Source organism: Fukomys damarensis, unplaced genomic scaffold (genome assembly GCF_012274545.1).
Source record: "Fukomys damarensis isolate Sample0158 unplaced genomic scaffold, DMR_v1.0_HiC HiC_scaffold_39, whole genome shotgun sequence".
In the NCBI taxonomy this organism is placed as follows: Eukaryota; Metazoa; Chordata; class Mammalia; order Rodentia; family Bathyergidae; genus Fukomys; species Fukomys damarensis.
The window spans coordinates 65,461,709-65,483,667 of record NW_022900951.1 but is presented as its reverse complement, the minus strand read 5'-3'; the positions used below and the strand labels follow the sequence as shown (position 1 = coordinate 65,483,667).

The 21,959-nt window shown below is 34.2% G+C and overlaps 1 protein-coding gene across 1 annotated transcript in view; it reads left to right on the top strand.

The window, feature by feature from the left end:
* The window catches only part of Rps6ka6 (ribosomal protein S6 kinase A6), a 168,624-nt gene that overhangs the window by 101,037 nt on the left and 45,628 nt on the right, over positions 1-21,959 (top strand). The window contains exons 9-16 of the mRNA XM_010612862.2: positions 2,764-2,906; positions 5,733-5,803; positions 6,035-6,123; positions 7,897-7,955; positions 15,376-15,478; positions 16,037-16,167; positions 16,757-16,879; positions 17,758-17,847. Of these exons, the coding sequence (XP_010611164.2) occupies positions 2,764-2,906; positions 5,733-5,803; positions 6,035-6,123; positions 7,897-7,955; positions 15,376-15,478; positions 16,037-16,167; positions 16,757-16,879; positions 17,758-17,847 (809 nt within the window). The remainder of the gene's footprint in view (positions 1-2,763; positions 2,907-5,732; positions 5,804-6,034; positions 6,124-7,896; positions 7,956-15,375; positions 15,479-16,036; positions 16,168-16,756; positions 16,880-17,757; positions 17,848-21,959) is intronic.

The following is a 21,959-nucleotide window of genomic DNA, read 5'->3' as shown; positions in this document are numbered from 1 at the left end:
TTTTTTTTTTTTTTTTTGTACCAGGGATAGAACTCAGGTCCTTGAGCTTCAAGTCAGGCAGTGGAACCACTGAGCTAAATCCCCAGCCCTTTAAACATAATGGAATATGTTTAAATGTAATATAATGGAATTTCATTATGATATATTTTTATTTCCATTATTATAATGATTCTAGACATCTCTTTATGTTTTAATTTGGTGAAGTATTTGTTCAGATCTTTTGTTTATTTGTAAATACACAATATATCACATATATAAGTTGCAATTTTTTTCTCTAACTTATAGCTTCTCTTTCATTTTCTTTACTTATCTTTTAAAAACTATGTGTATGGGGGGGTATTGAACCCATGACCTTCAACCCAGGACTCAACCCAGGGGACTGAGTTGCATTCCCACCCCTATTTATTTAATTATTTTGTGACAAATTCTCGCTGAGTTGCTAAGTTGTTCTAGCTGGACTTGAACTTGAGATTCTCCTAACTCAGCTTCCCAGACGGCTGGGATTATAGACATATGCCACTGTACCTGCCTTTTTTTTTTTTTTGAGTAATGTCCAGTGCATCATTTTTTTTCTTCCATGGGTGATACTTTTGAAGTCATATCTAAGAAATCCATGTTTAACCCAGGATCAGAAAGATGTTTACTATGTTTCATTTGGGAAATTTTATTTTGAATTTTACATATAAATCTATGATCCATTTTGAGCTAATCTTTGCTTACATTATGAGAATGGATTTTTCTATGTCTTTATTCTACTTTACCTGGTACCTTTTGTTGAAAAGTGTGATTTTTCCCCAATGAAATGGCTTTTTCACTTTTTTCAGAAATCAGTTGATAATGTACAACCAATTTTGTTATAATGTGATATATTTTAACTTAGCCACTGCACTATGCAAAATCACAGTATAAAAAATAGGATTTTAGTCTGGGGATTTAGCTCAGTGGTTCTGCTGCCTGCCTCGCAAGTGAGAGGACCCAAGTTTGATCCCTGGTACAAAAAAAATAAAATAAAAAATAGAATTTTTAAGGAAAGCGGAGTTAGAGGGGTAAAACTCAAAAAGTTTAATCTGTGATACACTAAAAAATGTACCAGCTTCGTAAACAAAAAGCATTGTTTTACATTTTCTAAATAATTAAGAAATACATAAAGACTATAATAAATATTACCTTACCTTAAAAAGAGCTGAATTTTGCTTGTAGATGCATGTCAGATTTTTATTTGTTAGTTATAATGATGTAAATGAAGATAGATTATCTTAAACTGGAAGGAAAGCTGTGACACTGATGGTGGGTAGGAGTACTAGTTTAAAACAAACATGATCTGCCTCACAAATGCAAGGGAGCGAGTTCGATCCCAGTACCATAAATAAATAAATAAATAATTTAAGAAACAAACATGATGAAGTGGGATAGCTGGTAGGTTTTTGAAGTGTATGCATATGTGTTTTTTAAATATTTATACATAGCTAAGCTAAACCAGGTGTTGTATCCTTTGATTTTCCATTGTTTCTTGCAGACAGAAATGTGAAATTGATGATGTTTTTAGATAACTTCCTAATATATCAGTTACAGTGGAACCAATTTGCGTTTTTAAAACATTTTTTATAGCAGAGTTATAGCAGAGATAACTACATATTATTATATAGTCTTCTGTTCCATATGCACATGTAGCTATCCTTCATCAAGTATTTGATTGTCTTAATTACTGTTGCTTTTAATTCTTGAAGTCAGGCAGTATAAGTCCTTCAATTTTTCCTTCTTTTTCAAAATGGGTTTGACTATTTTATTCTCTTTATATTTTTTATATAAATTTGGGAATCTGCTTGGTGATTTCACCAGTGGATTTTCATTGACGTTTCATTGAATCCGTACATCAGTTTTGGGAGAACTTATATCTTAGCAATACTGAACCTTCAAAATATGTAGTGTATCTCTATATTTATTTAAGACTATATTTATTTCTTCCTTCAATATTTCTAACTTTTGGCATACAAATCCTACGAATACTTTGTATGTTTATGACTGTGGCAGTCTTGGTATATTTGGTGATATTAAAAATAGAACTTTTAAATTTTCAGTTTCTAGTTTTCATTATAATTCATAAAAGTTAAATTTATTTCATATTGTTATCTTTAGCTCTCTGAAGTCTTTAAACAAAACTACAAGCTTACCAAAACAGCATTTGTTTTATTTGTTTATGTGTTTGTTTATGTGTTATTTGGAATTGAACCACCCAGGGTCGTGCACTTACTAGACAAGTGCTCTACTACTGAGCTACAACCCCAGCCCTTTCTGAAAAATTTAGTTTTGAGACGTGGTCTCCCTAAGAAATCCAGGCTATTCTCAAACATACAATCCCTCTGCCTCAGTCTCCTGAGTAGTTGTGATTACAGGAGTGCCCGGCACAACTAGCAGAGTACTATATTGTAAAAACTGAATTACTAAACAAAAACTGAATTACTAGCTCTCTTGTCATATTTGGCTTAAAACTTAGCTCAATATGAAACTTTGGCTTAATTTTTATTCCTTCAAAAGTATTGGATAACATTTTAATACAGACCTGAAAGCATGTATTTTGAGAATGAAATTTAAGTGAGCAGTCTTTAAATCCTCTGAAAGGGTATTCACATGAAATAGTTGTCACAGTTTTAAGAGTAATTAGAGGTCATCCATAAGTTGTTTTAATGTCTAACACATTATTTTTTTCCTTTGATATTTTGTTTCCTGCAGTTTTTCAGTTTATGTTTTTTAATGCTGTTATAGATTTTGGACTCAGCAAGGAGTCAGTCGATCAAGAAAAGAAGGCCTACTCATTTTGTGGTACAGTAGAGTATATGGCTCCTGAAGTAGTAAATAGGAGAGGTCATTCTCAGAGTGCTGATTGGTGGTCATATGGTGTACTTATGGTAAGTAGTAGTGTTTTTCTTAATTATTCTATCATATCATACTATGATTCAAATTTTTTGGTTCAAATTTTGGAATGTATCAGGTACGAAAGGGCTTCTGATAATTATTAAAATTTCAAAACTTTGGCTAGATGATATATAATAAGAATTTGGATTTTACTGTTTTAAGTTTGCAAAGTTGCTACTGAGAAAGTAAATGGCATCATTATTATATAAACAATTTATACTTGAAACTTAGAAAAATGGTAGATTCTAAGTTTCAGAATGCTGAGTTTAGTAGTTATATAATATTTTATTTAGATGTCATAACATTTATCATCTTAACATATATTATTATCAAATTCTTTCAGGTGTGGCCTAGAAAGATTGTAATCCTCTTGAAGACAGAAATTATGTATTATGTTACTTTTAATCTCCAACAGTCACTATCATAGTGTCCATTTAACAGATTATTTTTAAATACAGACTGACTAGGATGAGATTAAGTGTAGAACTTATAGTAGTACATAGGATGATGGAAAATACCTGTTGAATCAGATAAAGTTTGTTGAGAAATCTGATAATATATTTGGTCTACTTATTATTGAATGACACTGCATTACACACCTATTTATTAAGCCCCTATTAAAATATGGGCATTTCTACAGGGTAGTGGGGCAGAAATTCATGCAAAGTACATTTGGCATTTTCTCTGACCTAAAGACATAAAATCTGGTTGAGGAAACGATTGTAGTAGCTAAATAAACTGTTCCGAAGTACCTAAGATATTTAGAGAAGATTTCATGAAATTATATAGGGAATGTAGAAGAGGAAGAACTTACATTCTGAAGGATATATAAAATTTAAACACAAATTCTACCAAAAAATGTTATATATACTGCAGGAACAGAAAAGCTTGTATAAAATTTTTAATATTAAATTTATTGAGACTTCATGAGATTAATACAAGTTACCTTTGGCTTCTACAATTACAAGAGGTGCTCAGAGTGGTGGCCATTAGCTTCCAGACATTTATTAGTACAGTAAACTGCTGCTTGGGTAAACTTGATAATTGAGATTGCTGCACCTGCATTTTCAATTTCTTCTCTAAGGGCTGGCAGTGTAGTGGCCTTTCTGTGATATATGACATCCTGTAGGGTCCCTCATACAAGGATAATAATATCTTTTGAAAAAATCATTATTTTTCTTTTCCAGAAGTGTTTGTGTACGTGTGTGCGCGTGTGTATATGTTTGTGTGTATTCTGTAGTTGCATATGGAGAAGGAGAATATTGTGATCATATATCAGCAAAGGCTTGGAGAACTAGTTTGTCTTGAATAGTGAAGGATGGGATTGAAGGTAGAGGAATTGAAGCTATAAACCTATAAATACTTGCATATGATTTTTCTCTTAGCATTACAGATTCTTAAATAGAATGATGGTTTGAGAAAAAGTACATTTTAGGAAGACTAGACTTGACAGCATTACATAAATAGATGGAAATGGAAGAAACTAGAAATAGGGAGACCAAAAAGACCTATTTATGCTCTAGTTGGATCATTATAAAATTTTATTTAAAACAGAAACCTTAAAGACATTTCAAAGGAAGACATGACTAACCTTAGTTGCAGATTAGACACACATGAAATCAAACAGATGAGTTGATGATAAAAGTGCCTTTAAAATTTATGAACTTTAGCAGCTTGAAAGAATGTTAGATAAGTAGAAATGAGCTAGCTAATGATAGATGATGGGTCAAGAATTTTATTTTTAGCACATAACATAGGCTGCTATAGGTTAGTGTCTAGGCCCTTAAGTGCTGATAAATTAGATGGCGCTGTAGAGAGAAACTCAGAATCATTTAAGAATTTATTTAATATATATATGTATACATATTTGTCTCTATTTCCCACTCAGCTGTTCAACTTGACTTTTTATGGAAAGACAAAATTCCCAAATACTGTCCTTCCCTTCATTGTGTATCTTCCACTCCCAGATCCAGGCCTGAGTGATGAATAATTGTTTATTTGGGAGGAAAAAATGTAGTATGGAAAAGATAAAGGTTGATGTAGCAGATTTGGAGTCATTGGAATACCCGGGATAAGCTAAGATTTTAAGTGCAGTGATCTAAGGACAGAACAGTGTTTACTTTTAGACCTAATTTTTACATCATTATTTAATCATCTAGTTCTCCATTTAATGTCTTTGGGAAAATATTTTTTTCTTTGTCCTTTGTGCAAATATATTTATTTTTTAAAAGCCATTAGTACACTCAGGTGCATGTGTATGTGTGTGTACATATGTGTTTGGTCTGCATTTCCTCTTTGTTTTGCTTTCTGTACATTGGAAGAGTAAAGGTCAATTAGAATTGCAAAATCTTTTGTGGGCATATATGACTTGCAAATGCTTCATTTGGATATTTTCCCTTACTCATTATTATTAAAAATTGATTTTAAAATATCTGCTTTAAAAAATGCTTCCTATCTTCAAATTCTTTGACTTTTTGGATTTAGCCAAATTAGAATTGAAAGAAATTGGTTGATTTCATCTGCTACAGGTCACCTATCAGTTGAGCTATATATAGAGAGAGCCCTTTGGGCCGGAGATTTACATTTAGATCTGTGATGCCACTGCCTGCCTCATAAGCACAAGGTCCTGAGTTTGATCCCTGGTACGAGAGAGACAGGGGAGGGGGCTTGGTTTTCTCATCTCAATTTAACCTATTGTTGTCTAAATCCTGCATGGTTTGATGATCATATAGTATTCGTGTTTTTTTCTAGATAATTTCATTATATATTTTAAGTTGTGTTTAATTGACTGTGATTATTTTGTTTTCTTTTGCTTTTAGTTTGAAATGCTTACTGGTACTTTGCCATTTCAAGGTAAAGACAGAAATGAGACCATGAATATGATATTAAAGTAAGTGTAAACACTATATTTTTATTTTGGGAAAATTTTCTTCCATGTGTTTTGAGAAACTTAATGTTGTTTTAAATTAAGACAAAGGAACATTTTTTTACTGTGTTGTTCCCTTCTGCTACCACATAGCAGTGGACATTATTTGCTACTGTACAGTACATTCATTTTAGATTTGTCAACTAAAAAGTGTAGCCAGATTTAAGTGAAATTTTCTAAAATCATCTTTTTCAGAGCAAAACTTGGAATGCCTCAATTTCTTAGTGGTGAAGCACAAAGTCTTCTGAGGATGTTATTCAAAAGGAATCCAGCAAATAGATTGGGTATTTTTAAAATTTTCTTAGTTCTTAAAATGGTACTGAATATTTTGGGAGGATAATGTTTTTCACTTTAAGTTCATTTACTGTTGCCATACACTTACATGTAGAATTGTGCATTTTGTTTATGCAGTTCAGGAATAGTCAACTCTTCTAAAGTTGATTTTTAAAATGGAGTAATCTAGCCAGACATGAGGGTATACAGCTATAATCCCAGCACTTTGGGAGAGGATCACAAGTTTGAGTTGAGCCTGGGCATCAAAGTAAAATTTTCAGAAAGGTTGAGGATGTACAAGGAATGATCAAAATATGCAATAAGTGTTTAAATTTTAAAATATTTTATTACAGTAAAAGATACATTGCTATTAATCCACCTCAAGATACCCCCCTATGTGCTTTGAACACACTTTTCCCACCATTCTTTCCACTTTGTGAAATAGTTATGGAAATCCTCTTTCCTCTTTTTTTATAGTTATTGAGTTTATTGGTACATTTTAGGTATACCTTGGGATCATATTCATAACTGAAAATTTATACTTATACATGATGTATCTTGGTTCTTATTTTTCCCCATTCCCCTGCCCTCCCTTCAACCCCTCCACTTCTCCCTTAATACATATATAAACTTTGTTTCCACTTTTTCTTCTTTTCTTCAACTTTTCTCCTTCTTTCCTTCAATTTTTTTTCTTTCCCCTTCTTTCTTTTACCCCACCCTGATCCCTAGTTCCTCTTCTCCTTTGAACATTTTCTTCCAGTTAATGCTGTTGCAGAATGACATCAAACAGAAAGGTAGGCTTCTAAAAACATTAAAGTGTATCCTCATGTGCCTTATTCACTGGATGCTGTAACATGTGACTTCTGGCTCTGCCCCAAAGTTAAAATGACTTTGAAAGGAAAACGTTTTTGGGTTCAAGAAATCCAGGAAGCAATGGCAGCATAACTAAAGACACGCATGAGTAAGGACTTACGAAACTGCTTCAGGAAATATGAAGAATGGTGGAATATGTGTGTTTGAAGCAAAGGGAAGTATTTTGCAGGGAATTAATGACAATGAGTCTTCTATAATTTTTAAAAATTTATACGCACTCTGTATTCTTTGTTTGTACCTGTTAGTTCCATGCAAAGGCCCTGGTTTCAATCCCTAGTACTGGAACAACAACAAAAAAATGGAGTAGTTTAGCTGATCAAAACCTCCATTAACATGTATGATCATGTATAACATGAATTATGTCTTTTGAAAAATGCTACACATAATTTAATATATTGAAAATTCTTTTAGGTATTTGAGTATAAATATTTTGCCATTCCTAATATTTTTCAAAGCAACCATTATGTTCCCATAACTGCTTGTTATTTGACCACTTTGCAGTTGCCTTTCTCTGGATTTACATGTGATTCTGTTATCCTATTTATATCCTTGTGTTAAAGTGTCAGTTTCACTTTATTATTTGTACTTTTTAATGGCACATAAATGTAGATCATAGGCTTAATTGTGAAGAAAAGAAAATACTTTGAATGTTATGTGGAGCACGAGTTCTGTTTGAGTTCAGAGGCAATTTAGTATTTCATACTGTTTATATGCAGTTCAATATGAACATCAGTTTTTGATGGTAGTAAAGTAAAAGGACAAACTCATAAAATGTCAGACAAATTATAGACATCTCACTTCATGGGATATTTGAAATATGTATGATTTTATTTATAGGTAAGAGCCTAGAATCCATGGAAGCACAGTTGAAAAAGAATATTATCAGTAAAAAATCCTTTCCATTTTTATAGGTTCAGAAGGTGTTGAGGAAATCAAAAGACATCTTTTTTTTGCAAATATTGACTGGAATGTAAGTAGAAAGTTTGTAAATAAATCACTATATAAAAATGAGCAAAATACTTGAGTAAATAGTGATCTATGGGCTTTGCCGATAAACTTAATCTGTTTTGTATTTACTATGAGATCTTTATACATATTGCATATTACGTTAATTATCTTGAAGCAGTAGAGGTGTGGGTAATATTTAGCAAATTTATGTTCATCATTTACATGTTATATATGCTTAATATTCCCATATTTTAGACTGGGGAATGTGAGATAGGAAGAGAATGGGGATGAAACATATAATAGAATCATAGGAAATGAATTATAATGAATCTAAAGTGTTATTTAATTTCAGATTGTTCATTGTCATGTGTTAAAACACGTTGAATTATTGAGAAGTATATGTTTTACTACATATTTCATCAAATTTTGAGAGGCTATGAAAGCAGAAGTATTGAGAAAGTCCACTAATGCATGTATAGATATATTTTAACAGCTGCTATTCTCAGACTTACAAGATTTTCTTAGAAGAGAAAACTTTTTGTTTTATAATATAGCTTTGTCTATTTTATGTACTAATAATCATCGTAGTTAATTTTTTTTATCTGGCTTTGATACTGGCATTAAAATGTTTTATAAGGAAAAAAATATCTCTTTTTACGGCAGAGGTAGGAATCTCTGACTAAATCATTATTTTATCTGGCTTATAGAAAAAAAGTTTCAATAGGCAACATTTTAATGTATTTTATATAATTGTTCAAACATAGTGTATCATAAGTCATCAGTATTACTATCCAGGAAGACTATTCAGCAGATATGCTGCATGGAAGCTGACTCTTTCACAACAATGATAATCTTTCCTTTGTTTTCCTTGTATCCTGTTTTCTTTGTTTTCACAGTGATTCTCTACTTTTCTTCCTATCTAGACAAAAAGAATATTTTTCCCATCATTGTTATTCTTAAATAGTGTATGTGTATTTACTTTTTAAAAGTTAGATTTATTTTTGCTATCACATAAAAGCATAAAAATGATTCATATTTATTGGGTGCTATGTGATATTTCAATACATGAATGCATATTACATCTAAATAAGAGTAAGCATATAAGTCTCCTCAAATATTTGTCATTTAATTTTCTAGTGTAAACTTTCAAACACTTTTGTTATAATCTTTTCAAATGTACAATATATTTATGGATAGTGATAATCACCCTAATGTACAATAGAATACAACATCTTTTGACTTCTACCTACTATATTTTAGTAACCATTGATGAACCTTTCCTTATCTCTCCATCCTTCTGTCACTGATTTTTCATTTAAATAATCAATGGAAATTTTACATATGTAAATAAATGGAGATTCCTGTAAAGTGAATCCCTATTAATTTTTTTTACTCTATTCAACAGTGAGCTAAAGTCATTTTCTAAAAAAAAAATGATTTTCTTACATTTTTTGTCTTTTAAAATTTATTTTAACTGATATATAAAAAATTGTACATGTTCATGGGGTAAGTTATATTTTAATACATGTAAATGTGTGTCATGTTTGAATCATATCTATATTCTGAAATAGATCATATCTATATTCTGAAACATTTATCATTTCTTAGTATTGAAAACTCAAAATAATTTTTTAGCTTTTGAAATGTACAATATATTATATATGGGGCATTTTACTCTTAAGCAAAGTAGTACACATTTTCTACTTCACTCCTTCTCCTTTCCCCAGCCTTTGATAGTCACTACTGTACTCTCAACTTCTGTGTGGCCAACTTTGTTAGCCATGTACATGAGTGAAATCCTACTTGTTTTTGTCTGTGTGTGTGCTTATGTGTTTGCCTGCTGTTTATCACTTAATATAATGATCTTCAGTTCCAAAATACTTTTTAAAATGTTTGAATTTCATACTTTGCTTAAAGCTAAACAGTATTTCACTGTATATATGTACCACATATTCTTTACAAATTCAACAGTTGATGGTCTCATGCTTTGTCATTTTGTTCAATATGGCTTTGGCTATAGTTTGTTGAAGAATGTCAGTGGCATTTTAATGAGGGTTTCAGTAAATTTTTTGGTCACTTTGAGTACTATTCTAGTCAGATTCTCATTGTTGAGATCAAACATCCAACACTCACAAACTAAAGGAGGAAAATAGTTTATTTGCACCATGGTTTCAGAGGCTTCAGTCATAGTCAGCTGGCTCTACAGCAGAAATATCATGGTAGAGGGCATGATAGAATGAAACTATTCAGTTTGTGATGGTCAGAAAGCAGAACAAGGGGTCAGAAGGCAGAACTACCAGAGAGGAAAGGATGAGGGACCAGATTTTGACTTCAAGGCCATGTCACTATGACTACTCAGAAGGGTGCTTTACTAGTTCCCCATGGGGATCCCAAGCCAATCAAGTTGACAGTCCACTTTAATTCTCACATCCTAACTTTTGCCAACTTGATATCCAAGCACGTTTCACTAAACAGTGCTTAATACCCAAATAAATAAATGCAAAGTCATAATTCTACCTAGAAAGACACAACTATGCTGCATATAACTGAAGGACAGTAATCCTTTACTCAAAGTCTAAACAACCCAGCATTGCTAAAAAGTCAAAGTCAATGTCTCTTCTAAGACTCAAGGTGTAATCTTTGCTGTGATTCCCTATAAAATTAAAAAGAAGTTACATAATTATAATGAAGTTATGTAATCACAATGTATAATTTTATAGGGTAAACTTTCTTGTTCCAAAAGAGGAATGGGAAATAGAAAACAATGGGAGTAAAACAAGACTGAGAACCATCAGGGAAAGCATTAAGTCATGTAGTTCCATGTCCATCATCTGGGGTACATGGTGCTGAGATTTGAGTTCCAGAGTGGCTATACAGCCATACCCCTTTTGTGTGGGCCTTGCCAGTTAAAGCCATCATGACCTCTCATTTGGGCTGGCTTTGTTCACAGCCTGTAGCTTTCCTCTGCAGATATTCCGTATTCTTGGCATCTCCAACTTCCTGGGATCTCCACTGCACTTTCAGGCTTATTCTCATAGCTTCACACACTGCCTTCTCAGAGGTTCCTTGCCTGTCTCTCCTCCCAGAAAATCCCTCCATTGAAATGTAGGTGAAAGGCTCGCTGACCCTTCCAACTCTTATATTCTCCATTCCATCAAAGCAGCATCCCATGGACAACACCAAGGTCAATTGTCAGTGAAAGCAGTAGCCACAAAGGACCTTTTCAACCATTGTTTTAGTGGCCTATGAGTACCAGAATGCCCTGAAGACAGTGAAATGTAACCTGGGGAACGGATTCATTAGGATGCAGTTATTGAGCAGGTATCCCAGGAAGTATCTTCTCAAAAGAAAAGTTAACACTTTTGCACCCTTGAGCCTGAAATGGGGGAAATCTTACTGATTTCTGAGATGCTCTCATGTGATTTTTCTTCTTGTCCCTGAACAGAGTACTTGGTTTCTTCTTAAAGCTAATTTCTTCAGCAACCAGTTTTATAAGTTGTTCTTTTGGGGACAAAATTTGTTTTGCAATTTTTTCTTCTTTGCATTTTGTTTTCACTTTTCGCTGTAAATGTGGCTAAAAGCAGCCAGAGGTACCCATGCCTGAATGTTGGGATGGCTTGAAACTTCTGCCAGATTAACTAATGAATATCCTTTAAACTAAGCCTCTTGCCTTTGATTTTTTTGCCAGTGTGTATCAAGCATTGCCTCTACTCTAACTCCCAAAAGAATCCTCATTCCCAACTGAAACCTCATGAACCTGGCCTTACTTCCTGAATTCCTATTATTTATTCTGGTCTTCTGGGCTTTGGCTGGAATTGCGTCTATAGTTCTTCTTACAGACTTTTAAGCCTTTTCCAGCCTGATTCTCCAAAATTCCTAGCTCTTTCTGTAAACGAAACCCAAATACTTTTTATTCACATAGTCAGGTACAGTTATAGCAATGACCCTCACTCTCAGTAACAATTTTCTTTTTCAGCTGCTAGAACCAAATACCCAACACTCACTACTTAGAGGAAATTGTTTATTTGACTCATGTTTCAAAGGAATCAACTCATGGTTGGTTACCTCCAAAGGCATTAACATGGCAAAAGGGCATGGAAGAGCATAGCTGCTCAGTTCATGGTGATTGCAAAGCAGAGCTGGGGATCTGATATAGTCTCCAAGCTTATGCCTGTATGACCCATACAGATATACCCAGCAGTGTGCTTTATTACTCTCTTAGAAGATACACAAACAATCAAGTTAACAGTACAAATTCACCATCTCGGGTAGTATGGACATTTTAACATTATTGGTTCTTCGATTAATGAACAAGACATAGTTTTCCATTTTTGTGGCCTTTTTAATTTATTTCCTCAGTGTTTTATAATTGTCATTGTGGAAATCTTTTACCTGTTTAGTTAAATGTCTTCCTATGTATTTTATTTTTTGTAGCTATTGTGTGTTTGACTATATTCTTGATTTCTGTTTCAGATAATTTGCTATTGGCGTATAGTTACATTACTGAATTTCGTATGTTCCTTTTATATCCTGTACATTTGCTGAATTTAGTTATCTATTAATTAGCCCAAGTGGCTTTTTGGTGGAACCATTGCAGTTTTCTATATATAAGATCATATCATCTGCAAATGGAATTGTTGGACTTCTTTTCAATTTCAGTGCCCCTTTTTATTTGTTTGCTTGATTGCTCTGACTAGGGCTTCTAACTATATGTTAAATGAAAGTAATGAAAGTGGGTATCCTCTTCTTCCAAGATCTTAGAAAGAAAGCTCTCGATTTCACCCATTCAGTGTAAAGTGGAATTACTACAAATGGCCTTTATTATATTGTAGTGCAGTCCTACAACTGATTTGCTCATTGTTTTTATCATGAAGTTTTGTTGAATTTTATCACATTTTCTCTGTATCTATTAGAATAATTGTGGTTGTTGTCCATTCTGTTGTTGTGGGTGTCACATTTATTGATTTGTCTACTTTGAACCATCCTTACATCCCTTGAATGAACCTCCTGTGATCGTGATGAGTAATCTTTTTAGTGTGCTATTGAATTGCACTTGATACTTTTTTTTTTTTTGAGACAGGGTCTCTCTATGTAGTTGAGACTGATGTGGAACTCACTATGTAACCCAGGCTGGTCTCGAACTCACAGCAATCCTCCTGCCTCAGCCTCCCGAGTGCTGAGATTATAGGCGTGCACCACCAAGCCTGGCTGATAGTATTTTGTTGATGATTTTTTTCTCTATGTTCATCAATTATGCTGACTTGTTATTTCCATTTTTTGTATTTTTCCTTATCTGGTTTGGGTATCTGAGTAATTCTGTCCTTATAGAATATGTTAGAAAGAATTTCTTCTTTCTTTAGTTTTTAGAATAACTTAAGGAAAATTCCTATTAATTCTGCTTTAAATATTTGAAAGAACTCAGAAATGAAGCTATCTGTTCCAGGCCTTTTCATTGACAGGAGACTTTTTATTATTGATCATTTGCATTTCATTTCTTATTGAAGAAGCCAACCCACAGCTACTTGTGTCCCTAATTCAGTTGCCCTCTCTCTAAAATGGCATCTGGCCAAGCACCCTCTCCAGGCAGATACTAGGACTAGAGTCACCAGCTGTTGTACAAAACAGTATCCATTGCTTCCTTCCACTGGTGTGTTTCTTCCTGGAGACCTCTGGAGTCACCTGCCATCACTGTGTCTCTGTAGATTCTATATCCTCCTCTCTCATGCTACAAACTGCGATCAGGGAGAAAGTGCAATTTTCCACCTCCTTTTTCTGTGTTGAGTTCTAGCTCTTCACTTTTCTCCAATTCTTCCTTCAGATCCTTCCTGGGTTCCAGAGATACAATCTCTCCTTTTCTTCCCCAAGTTGTTATATTCTAGTGTCTGGATTCTGTATCTTAGAGAGGCTGACTTCCTGATGTTTATCTCTTCCATCTTCCCAGAACTCCTCTCTGAAATATTTTATTTATCCTTTCATTTTCTGTCTGTGTCTGTCATTGGTAGTAAGGTGAGTTACTTGTGAACAACATATAGCTTTCCTTGTTGGTATTTATTTCAGTGCATCATTTTATTTTACTATAATTAAAGCAGATACGGATTCTCATCTGATTTCCTTAGCTCTTTGAAGGTACAGTGGCACCTTGGTTCATAACATAATCTGTTTTATGATTTTGGAAAAGATGGCTACATTTGTGTTTGTTTGCCAAGAGGGCTGTGGTTGTGTTTGTTATCTGACCACAGAATTTTTAAACAAAACAGAAATTTTGCCAAATGCTTCTAAGTTTGCAAACTCATGAACTGAGATACCACTATACTTTGGTGATTTAATCACTGTTCAGCAAGGGGTAGTTCATTTGTGGGAAGACATTACTAGAAAATCTTAGCCAGAAGTCTCATTACACCTATATATGTTTAAATACACAAATTATAACAAATTACATTTTTTACACAAAACTAAACTTTTCAGTTCTATGATATAAGCACTAAATAGTACATTTAGTGTGTATTTCATGCTAAGACATTCTAAATAAAATATGCATTCATTAAAATAATCTAATTATTTATTTTTAGCACCTTGACATTAGTATTTATTTCTGCATGGTGATATTGTGTTATATCCTGTATTGTACCAGTGAGAACACAAGTCAGTTGTTCCCAAAAATTGAACTTGTTTATTACTTTGCAATGCACTTTTTGGCCTCCCTATTGTGTTTCCTGGCCTCATTACGTCTTGGACTTTTTCCTCTTCATTTTTTTTGGAATTTGATCAACAGGTATCTGAACCCTATGGAATTTCTTTTATGTCATGTGAGAGCTCTGTTAAAGAATGTGAATATTACGTTTTACCTTCCTTTACTAAGTACAGGTTGAGTATCCTTTATCCAAATGCTTCGGACCAGAAATGTTTTGGGTTTAAGTTTTGACATATTTCCACATACATGAGATATCTTGGAGATGGGAGCCATATCTAAATGCAAAATCCAAATATATTCCCAGTACACCTTCATTTTCTCCTAAAAGTGACTTTATGCTGTATTTTTGGTTTCACACGTGGTCAGTTGTAGAATTTTCTACTTTTGGTGTCATGTTGACATTCAAAAAGTTTTGGATTTTGATTGGGTATGATGGTGCAGGCCTGTAATCCTAGCCACTAGCGAGGCTGAAGTAGGAGAATTCGTATTTGATGACCACTTGGGCAGCTTACTGAGACCCTGTCCCCAATTGAAATTGAAAAATAAGGGGAACTGCATATGTAGATCATTGTTAAAATGCTTACCTACTGTGTGCAAGGCCCTGTATTTAATCCCCAGTATTGAAAAAAATATGGAGGGTGGATTTGGAGCATTTTGAAATATAGATTTTTTTTGAAATAGGGATGCTCAGCCTGTATAATAATATTTTAATATGTTGAATGTTTTTATATTACCTTGTTACTTTGTGTAGAAATTATATAAAAGAGAAGTTCAGCCTCCATTCAAGCCTGCTTCTGGAAAACCAGATGACACTTTTTGTTTTGACCCTGAATTTACTGCAAAAACACCTAAAGGTAATGTGGGGCTTTTATTTTAGTAATAATTTAATTAGTTTAATTAAATAATTAAATAGATACAAATTTAAAATAATTATGAGTATACAGAGAGTTTATTTGCCCTTTCTGGAACTGTGTATCCTGTATAAAACATTTTTGGAGTTCTTGAATCTTTATATGAGGAATATTAATAAAAATACATGGACAAGAGCAAAGCATAGTAGAGGTTTTTGTTTGTTTTGTAAGTCTTTTGATATGCTTATTACTTAAAAGGAAGTGGATAAGAGGTAGGATCCTGTCTCTTTGTTAAGAATTTATTGACATCTGTTTGATATATTTTTTCAACAAATACTGAATGCCTACTAGGTGCTACACAATGAGGATTCAGTAGTTAATAAAGCCAACATATTGTGCATGTATACTGGGAATGGGAGTTAGTTAATATACTATAAATCAAATAAATATATTTTATAGATGATGACATGAAATGATTTCCTTTACATTTAAAACACTGCTGACATTTTCTGTTATAAAACTGTGTATAATGCTAATTAAATATAATTATTTGAAAATTAGATTCCCCTGGTTTGCCAGCCAGTGCAAATGCTCATCAGCTCTTCAAAGGATTCAGCTTTGTTGCAACTTCTATTGCAGATGAATATAAAATCACTCCAATCACAAGTACAAATATATTACCAATAGTTCAGGTAAATTTTACTTATTCATATTATTCAGTTAGAGCATTTTGGAGATAATTCTTTCAGTCATTGATAATGAACTTTTTTTCTCTCATTGAGTTTATTGGTACATTTTAGGTATACAATACAGTTACATTCATCATTGGGATCTTGTACCTTTACATGACAGGTCTTGGTTCTCATATTTTCCCCTTGTCCCTGCCCTCCCTAGATAATGAATTTTCAATAGTTTTTTATGAATGATTTTTAAGTACTTTATCTTTCAAGATACCTATGAGTTAAAGGTGCTTCTATGTATTTTGGAAAAAAACACAGTAATAATCTTTAATTATATTTATGTGGTCTGCTTTGGCAAAATGTTTGAGTGATTTGTAAGCCTGTTGATTTATACTGTTAACCCTGGGAACCTAGAAAGACTACAGTTTGTTTAGAAATTGGTTCAAAATCTGCATTAGTACTTTATAAATACTGGCAAATTTCTTTAGGATTGTTATTCTTGATTTTTAAAAATATTTAACAAATGTGTATATTTAGGACAAAACATAGAAAATGTGAAAATATTTCATTCTCTTTAAAGTTTTACTCTTTAAAAAAACAGGTCAGTGGAAATGCTGCACAATTTGATGAAGTATATGAATTGAAAGAGGATATTGGTGTTGGCTCTTACTCTGTTTGCAAGCGATGTGTCCATACATCTACCAACATGGAATTTGCAGTGAAGGTACTGTCACTGAACTTAATTTTTTGATGTATATAATTTAAATTACTGCTCAATGGACATCTTCAGTGGGACAAGTGAAAAAAAAAGATGAGAATAAAGACTGAGACAATATTTTCATTGATTTGTTTGGAAGACTTTGTTTCAGAGGAACAGTATATTTCATGAAGTTATTCTTTTGAAGCGCTTTATTTTTTTGAAAAGCTTTATTTTAATTTAATACTGTATACAAAAAATTGAGTAATTGTGGCAATCGTAGTCACATTTGGAACATATTTTCATTTAGTATATTCTCAGTGAAACTGAATATAATGTTTAAGAGTGCTTTTTGTTTCAGATATTGGTAACGTTTATTTATTTATTTATTTACTTACTTATTTTAGTACATATTTGCCATACATGATGATCACATTCATCATAAGGAATTTATACCTGTTCATAATATATCTTAATTGTTCTTTTTGTCCCATTCCCCTCCAGTCCAGTCAACCCTTCTTCCCCTCCCTATTTGCAAAAGCATTGCTTTTGTTTTTTTCCCTACCATTCTCTTTTTAGTTTTGTTGTTGTTGTTGTTTTGGTACCGGGGATCAAACTCAGGTCCTTGCACTTGCGAGGCAGGCAGCGGAACCACTGAGCTAAATCCTCGGCCTCTTTTTTAGTTTTAATCCTTTTCCCTTCCTTGCCTTCCCTCTCCTTTGTTTCCTTCCCATTTGAATGTATTTTTCCTACTTCCAGATATTGAAATTTTTAAATGTTAAAATAATAGGGTGAACATTCTTGCATTTTTAGGGATTTGTTTCAAAATATACCAAATTGAAAAATATTTCATTTTCATACAAAAATATGATGTTTTCTCTGAAATTTTTCTGTCTAATTCTCAGATCATTGACAAAAGTAAGAGAGATCCCTCAGAAGAAATTGAAATTTTGATGCGCTATGGACAGCATCCCAACATTATCACTTTAAAGGATGTAGGTATTTTAAAATTTACTTCTCTGCTAAACCTAATGAAGTTATAACTTGGAACTTTATATATGTGGTTTTGTTTTCATGCCGCAAAATCTCGGATGCTTAAATTTGCCACTTTAATTCTCTTTTCCTATATGCCTACTCTTATAAAATATCAAAAAATGACTCTGATCTTTGGTAAATGAGAATCCTGATTACATTAATATATTCTTGCCTCTTACCTAGTTAAATTGTAACTAGTTCATTTATTATTCTGTAATACTGTACAGGAACATGAGTATCTGTGATAAAACACATATATTCATAAATATTGCTGAATGAAGATTTTTTCCCATAGAAGATAATGTTCTTTTCTTTTTAGAAAAGGCAGAAAAATGAAGCATCGCCTGACCAGTTTGTTTTCAATAATCTGGTATACACTTGATTTGTAATCATTAAAGAGTCAGCCTGGCCTGGTGGTGCACACTGTAATCCCAGCACTCAGGAGGCTGAGGCAGTAGGATTGCTGTGAGTTCAAGACCAGCCTGGGCTACATAGTGAGTTCCAGGTCAGTCTTACTGCATAGTGGTACCAAAAAAACAAAACAAAACAAACTGGGGGTGTGCACACTGTAATCCCAGCACTCAGGAGGCTGAGGCAGTAGGATTGCTGTGAGTTCAAGACCAGCCTGGGCTACATAGTGAGTTCCAGGTCAGTCTTACTGCATAGTGGTACCAAAAAAACAAAACAAAACAAACAAAAAAAAACCAAAAGAAAACAAAACAAACAACAAACAAACAAACAAAGAGTCCTGATACCGTGGGATAGATCCAACAGATAGATTTCAGACTCTTATGTACAATAAGCAAAGAATTGCAAGTATTTAGCCAATGGTGAATGTAAAGCAGCTACATTTATTGAAGATCATATGCAGAAGTGCTCAGGGTATGTCTGTGCTGAAAAAAATGTGGCATGAATATTAAAAATGGTGCCAGGATGACAGGGAAATAAAAAGCACATATAGCCAGATAAATAAGTCTTTTGGATTTTTTTTAGGAGCCCTCAGCCCAGGTGCCTCTCACTGGGTCTCTAGGTAAGATTGACAGGAATGATTAACAGAGTGCTAAGTCATGCTGAGTCAGGGGCTTTCAACAAGTGTGTGTGTTCCAGGTTTCACTTTGCTCGAATTATAGGAACTACGAAAAGAGGATTAACTCTGGATGTTACTCAAACTCAAGTGGGTGGAGACGAAAAGTCTCCTCGCCCCCACTGTCCTACCTGTATTAGTAGAGTGTGTGTGTGTGTGTGTGTGTGTGTGTGTGTGTGTGTGTGTGCAAGTATACATGCCCTGGGTATATATTTTTCTTATTTATTACATATATTCCAAGGTTCACTCTGATAAAGTTACAGGTGACAAAGGAAGGAAGATTGGCCCTGGGATGTTGCCCAAACTCAAGTGAGTAGAGAGAAATGTTCTCTTAGCCCCCTTGTTTTACCTATGCTATTTCCCTCTGATAGACCTGGTCCCCCAAAATCTTTAAGAGTGCTGAAGGATTAAGGTCTATCTATCATGGCTACTTCCTGCTGAATAGAGGCACTGGCCTTACTTTGGTGGGGACCAATGAACTCTGCCCTATAGGATCTAAGAGTTCAAAGCAGCTGTGTTCCTCCTCTGAGGATTTGATTTTTGATTCTTAATGAGCTGCAAATATAGAGGTGGGTTTCAAACAAGAAGAAACAAATTTTATTAAGAGGTAAAGTATGTAAGAGCTTAATAGTCAGGTTACAAGAAGCATTAATAAAGGCCATGTCTAGGACAGTAACTAAGACTCTCAGTTTCTGAAATTTGACCAAGACATCCATAACTCAGATAGTTCCTTGCAAATCTTAAAAGTGTGGTTGACAAACTTCTGTACTGTATCTCACTATTTCAAAGTAATTGATATAGTAACTACATTCTTTTGGAGACAAACATAACCCCTCTGTTTCAGCATTTAAGAGATTTAGTTCCCTATGATGTATGGCCAGCACTAGCAGTGAATCTATTTGATCTTGAAGGATAGAAATATTCTGGGCAAGTTCACCTAGGCCAGACAAACCTTTTAGAGCTTTCAATGATACAAATAGCCTGTTGTGGCGTGTGTGCCGTATGTTCACCACCCCTGATCTAGGCTGTTTATCAAGTTCTTAGGTAGCTGTTGATGACAGAAGAAAGATGTGATTAGCTTTAAGGCTTTGTGTAAGGTATCATTATTTATTATCTCTGTAAGAGGCCGTTTTTGAATCATCCAGGAGGATCCCAAGAGAAACAGAAAAAAAAAGAGGTCACATTATAATTTGGGGCAAAGACCTCTGTGGCAAGTAAGAGTGTAGCAAGACTAGCCACGCAATTACTTAGAGGGAAAAAAATGTTTCACTTATCTGGTGTAACAGGTTGGTTGGTATTTCCTTTTCTGAAAATAAACTTGAGATCATCCACTAGTTCATAGATGTATGAAGTGTGTAGTCTCTCTTCAGTATGTTTTGGTGTTGCATGTGGCTTGGATTTTACCTTGGAGGGTTGAAGCCAACTGTCTTTTCTCTGTACCTTAATGACAGAAGGAGTGGTAAAAAGCATTGTGTATGTGCCTTTCCATTTAAAGGCAAACAAATTTTGGGAGTTAGTATCCATAGGGATTCAAAAGAAGGTATCTTCTTACAAGGTCCTGAGTTCGATCCTTGGTACAAAAAAAAAAAGCATCTTTAAGATGAAAGACAGAAAACCATTTGGTGTCTTTTGGATGTGTGCTAAAAGGGTGTATGGGTCTGTTACTAATGGATAAATAGTTACAGCTGCCTCAATGATGATCTGATATCTTATACTAGGTGATATTCTCCCAATGACCTAACTATTGGTAAAATGGATGGATGTATTACATGGAGACTGGCATGCCACCAGTAACCCTGAGACCAAACATTTTTCAGTTATGGGCTTTATCCCATGCCTAAGTTTTGTCTTAAGGTAATACTGGCTTCAGTGATTGTATAGATTGGGGTCCTTCAGCTACTGGAGTGGTTTTCACAGCCTGCCCTGGGGTACCATCATACCATGCTTGGGAATCAACTACAGGCAGAAACATCAGGATTAGATTGGCTGGGTCACTAGCAACTAGGACAAAGGTTTCCAGAGGTTTAAATATCAGAGTCACACTGAATAGGAAGAATATATCTCTTCTAATTACTGTTATGGGGCACTCTGGTGTCACCATAAAGGTAGCTTGGAAAAGGAGGTCTTCCAACTGGAAGTCCAGAGTGGGAATAACGAAAGCTTTCTGTCTAATTCCTTCAAGACCCAGAACTTTGGAATAGGATGAATGCTTTTCCCAGTAAGAAAGTAGAATTAAATAAGACATCTCAGTTTCTCCAAGAAATATAATTTGTTTTCCCACTACTTCTAGAATAACTTGAGGTTCCTGTAAGGTGATGGGAATACACCTGTGTGGGAGCCAAATGGGCTGCCGGGGCACTGTCATTCACTGAATATTCTTCCCTGGCCACGTAGTGGTGGATGACCTCATCCCTCTCTGGAAACCAGGGCAGTCCCTCCTCCAGTGCCAAGTTTCTTATTCCACGTTCTGACCAGCCTGACAAGGGTTCAGTGGCTTTGCCCAGTGTTCCACTCACTTGCCCTTGCAGCACTCTGACTTGCTTCTATCTCTCTTTGGATTATCTTGGTTTCCCTTAGTGCCATGGATTTTATCCTAAGCCTTGTTTACTAGGGCAAACATGACTTTAGCCTGCCTCTTTTCTTTATTCAACTCTTTTTTTTTCTTTTTATTGAGTTTATTGGTACAATCTAGTAATACAATACAGTTACATTCATCATTGGGATCCTGTACCTTTACATAATAGGTCTTGATTCTCATTTTTTCCCCTTGTCCCTGCCCTCCCTTCACCCCCTCCTCCCCTCCCCATTTACAAACACTTTATTTCCATTTTTTCAGTTTCTCATATTTTTTTCCTCTCCCTTATTACCTTTCCACCACCCTTCCCACTTTCCCTACACCTTTAGCCCTTTACTTCCTATATCACATTATTAATTATCTCATTAGGATCCTGTGTACTATTATACTTTTTCACACCAAAGAAACTATTC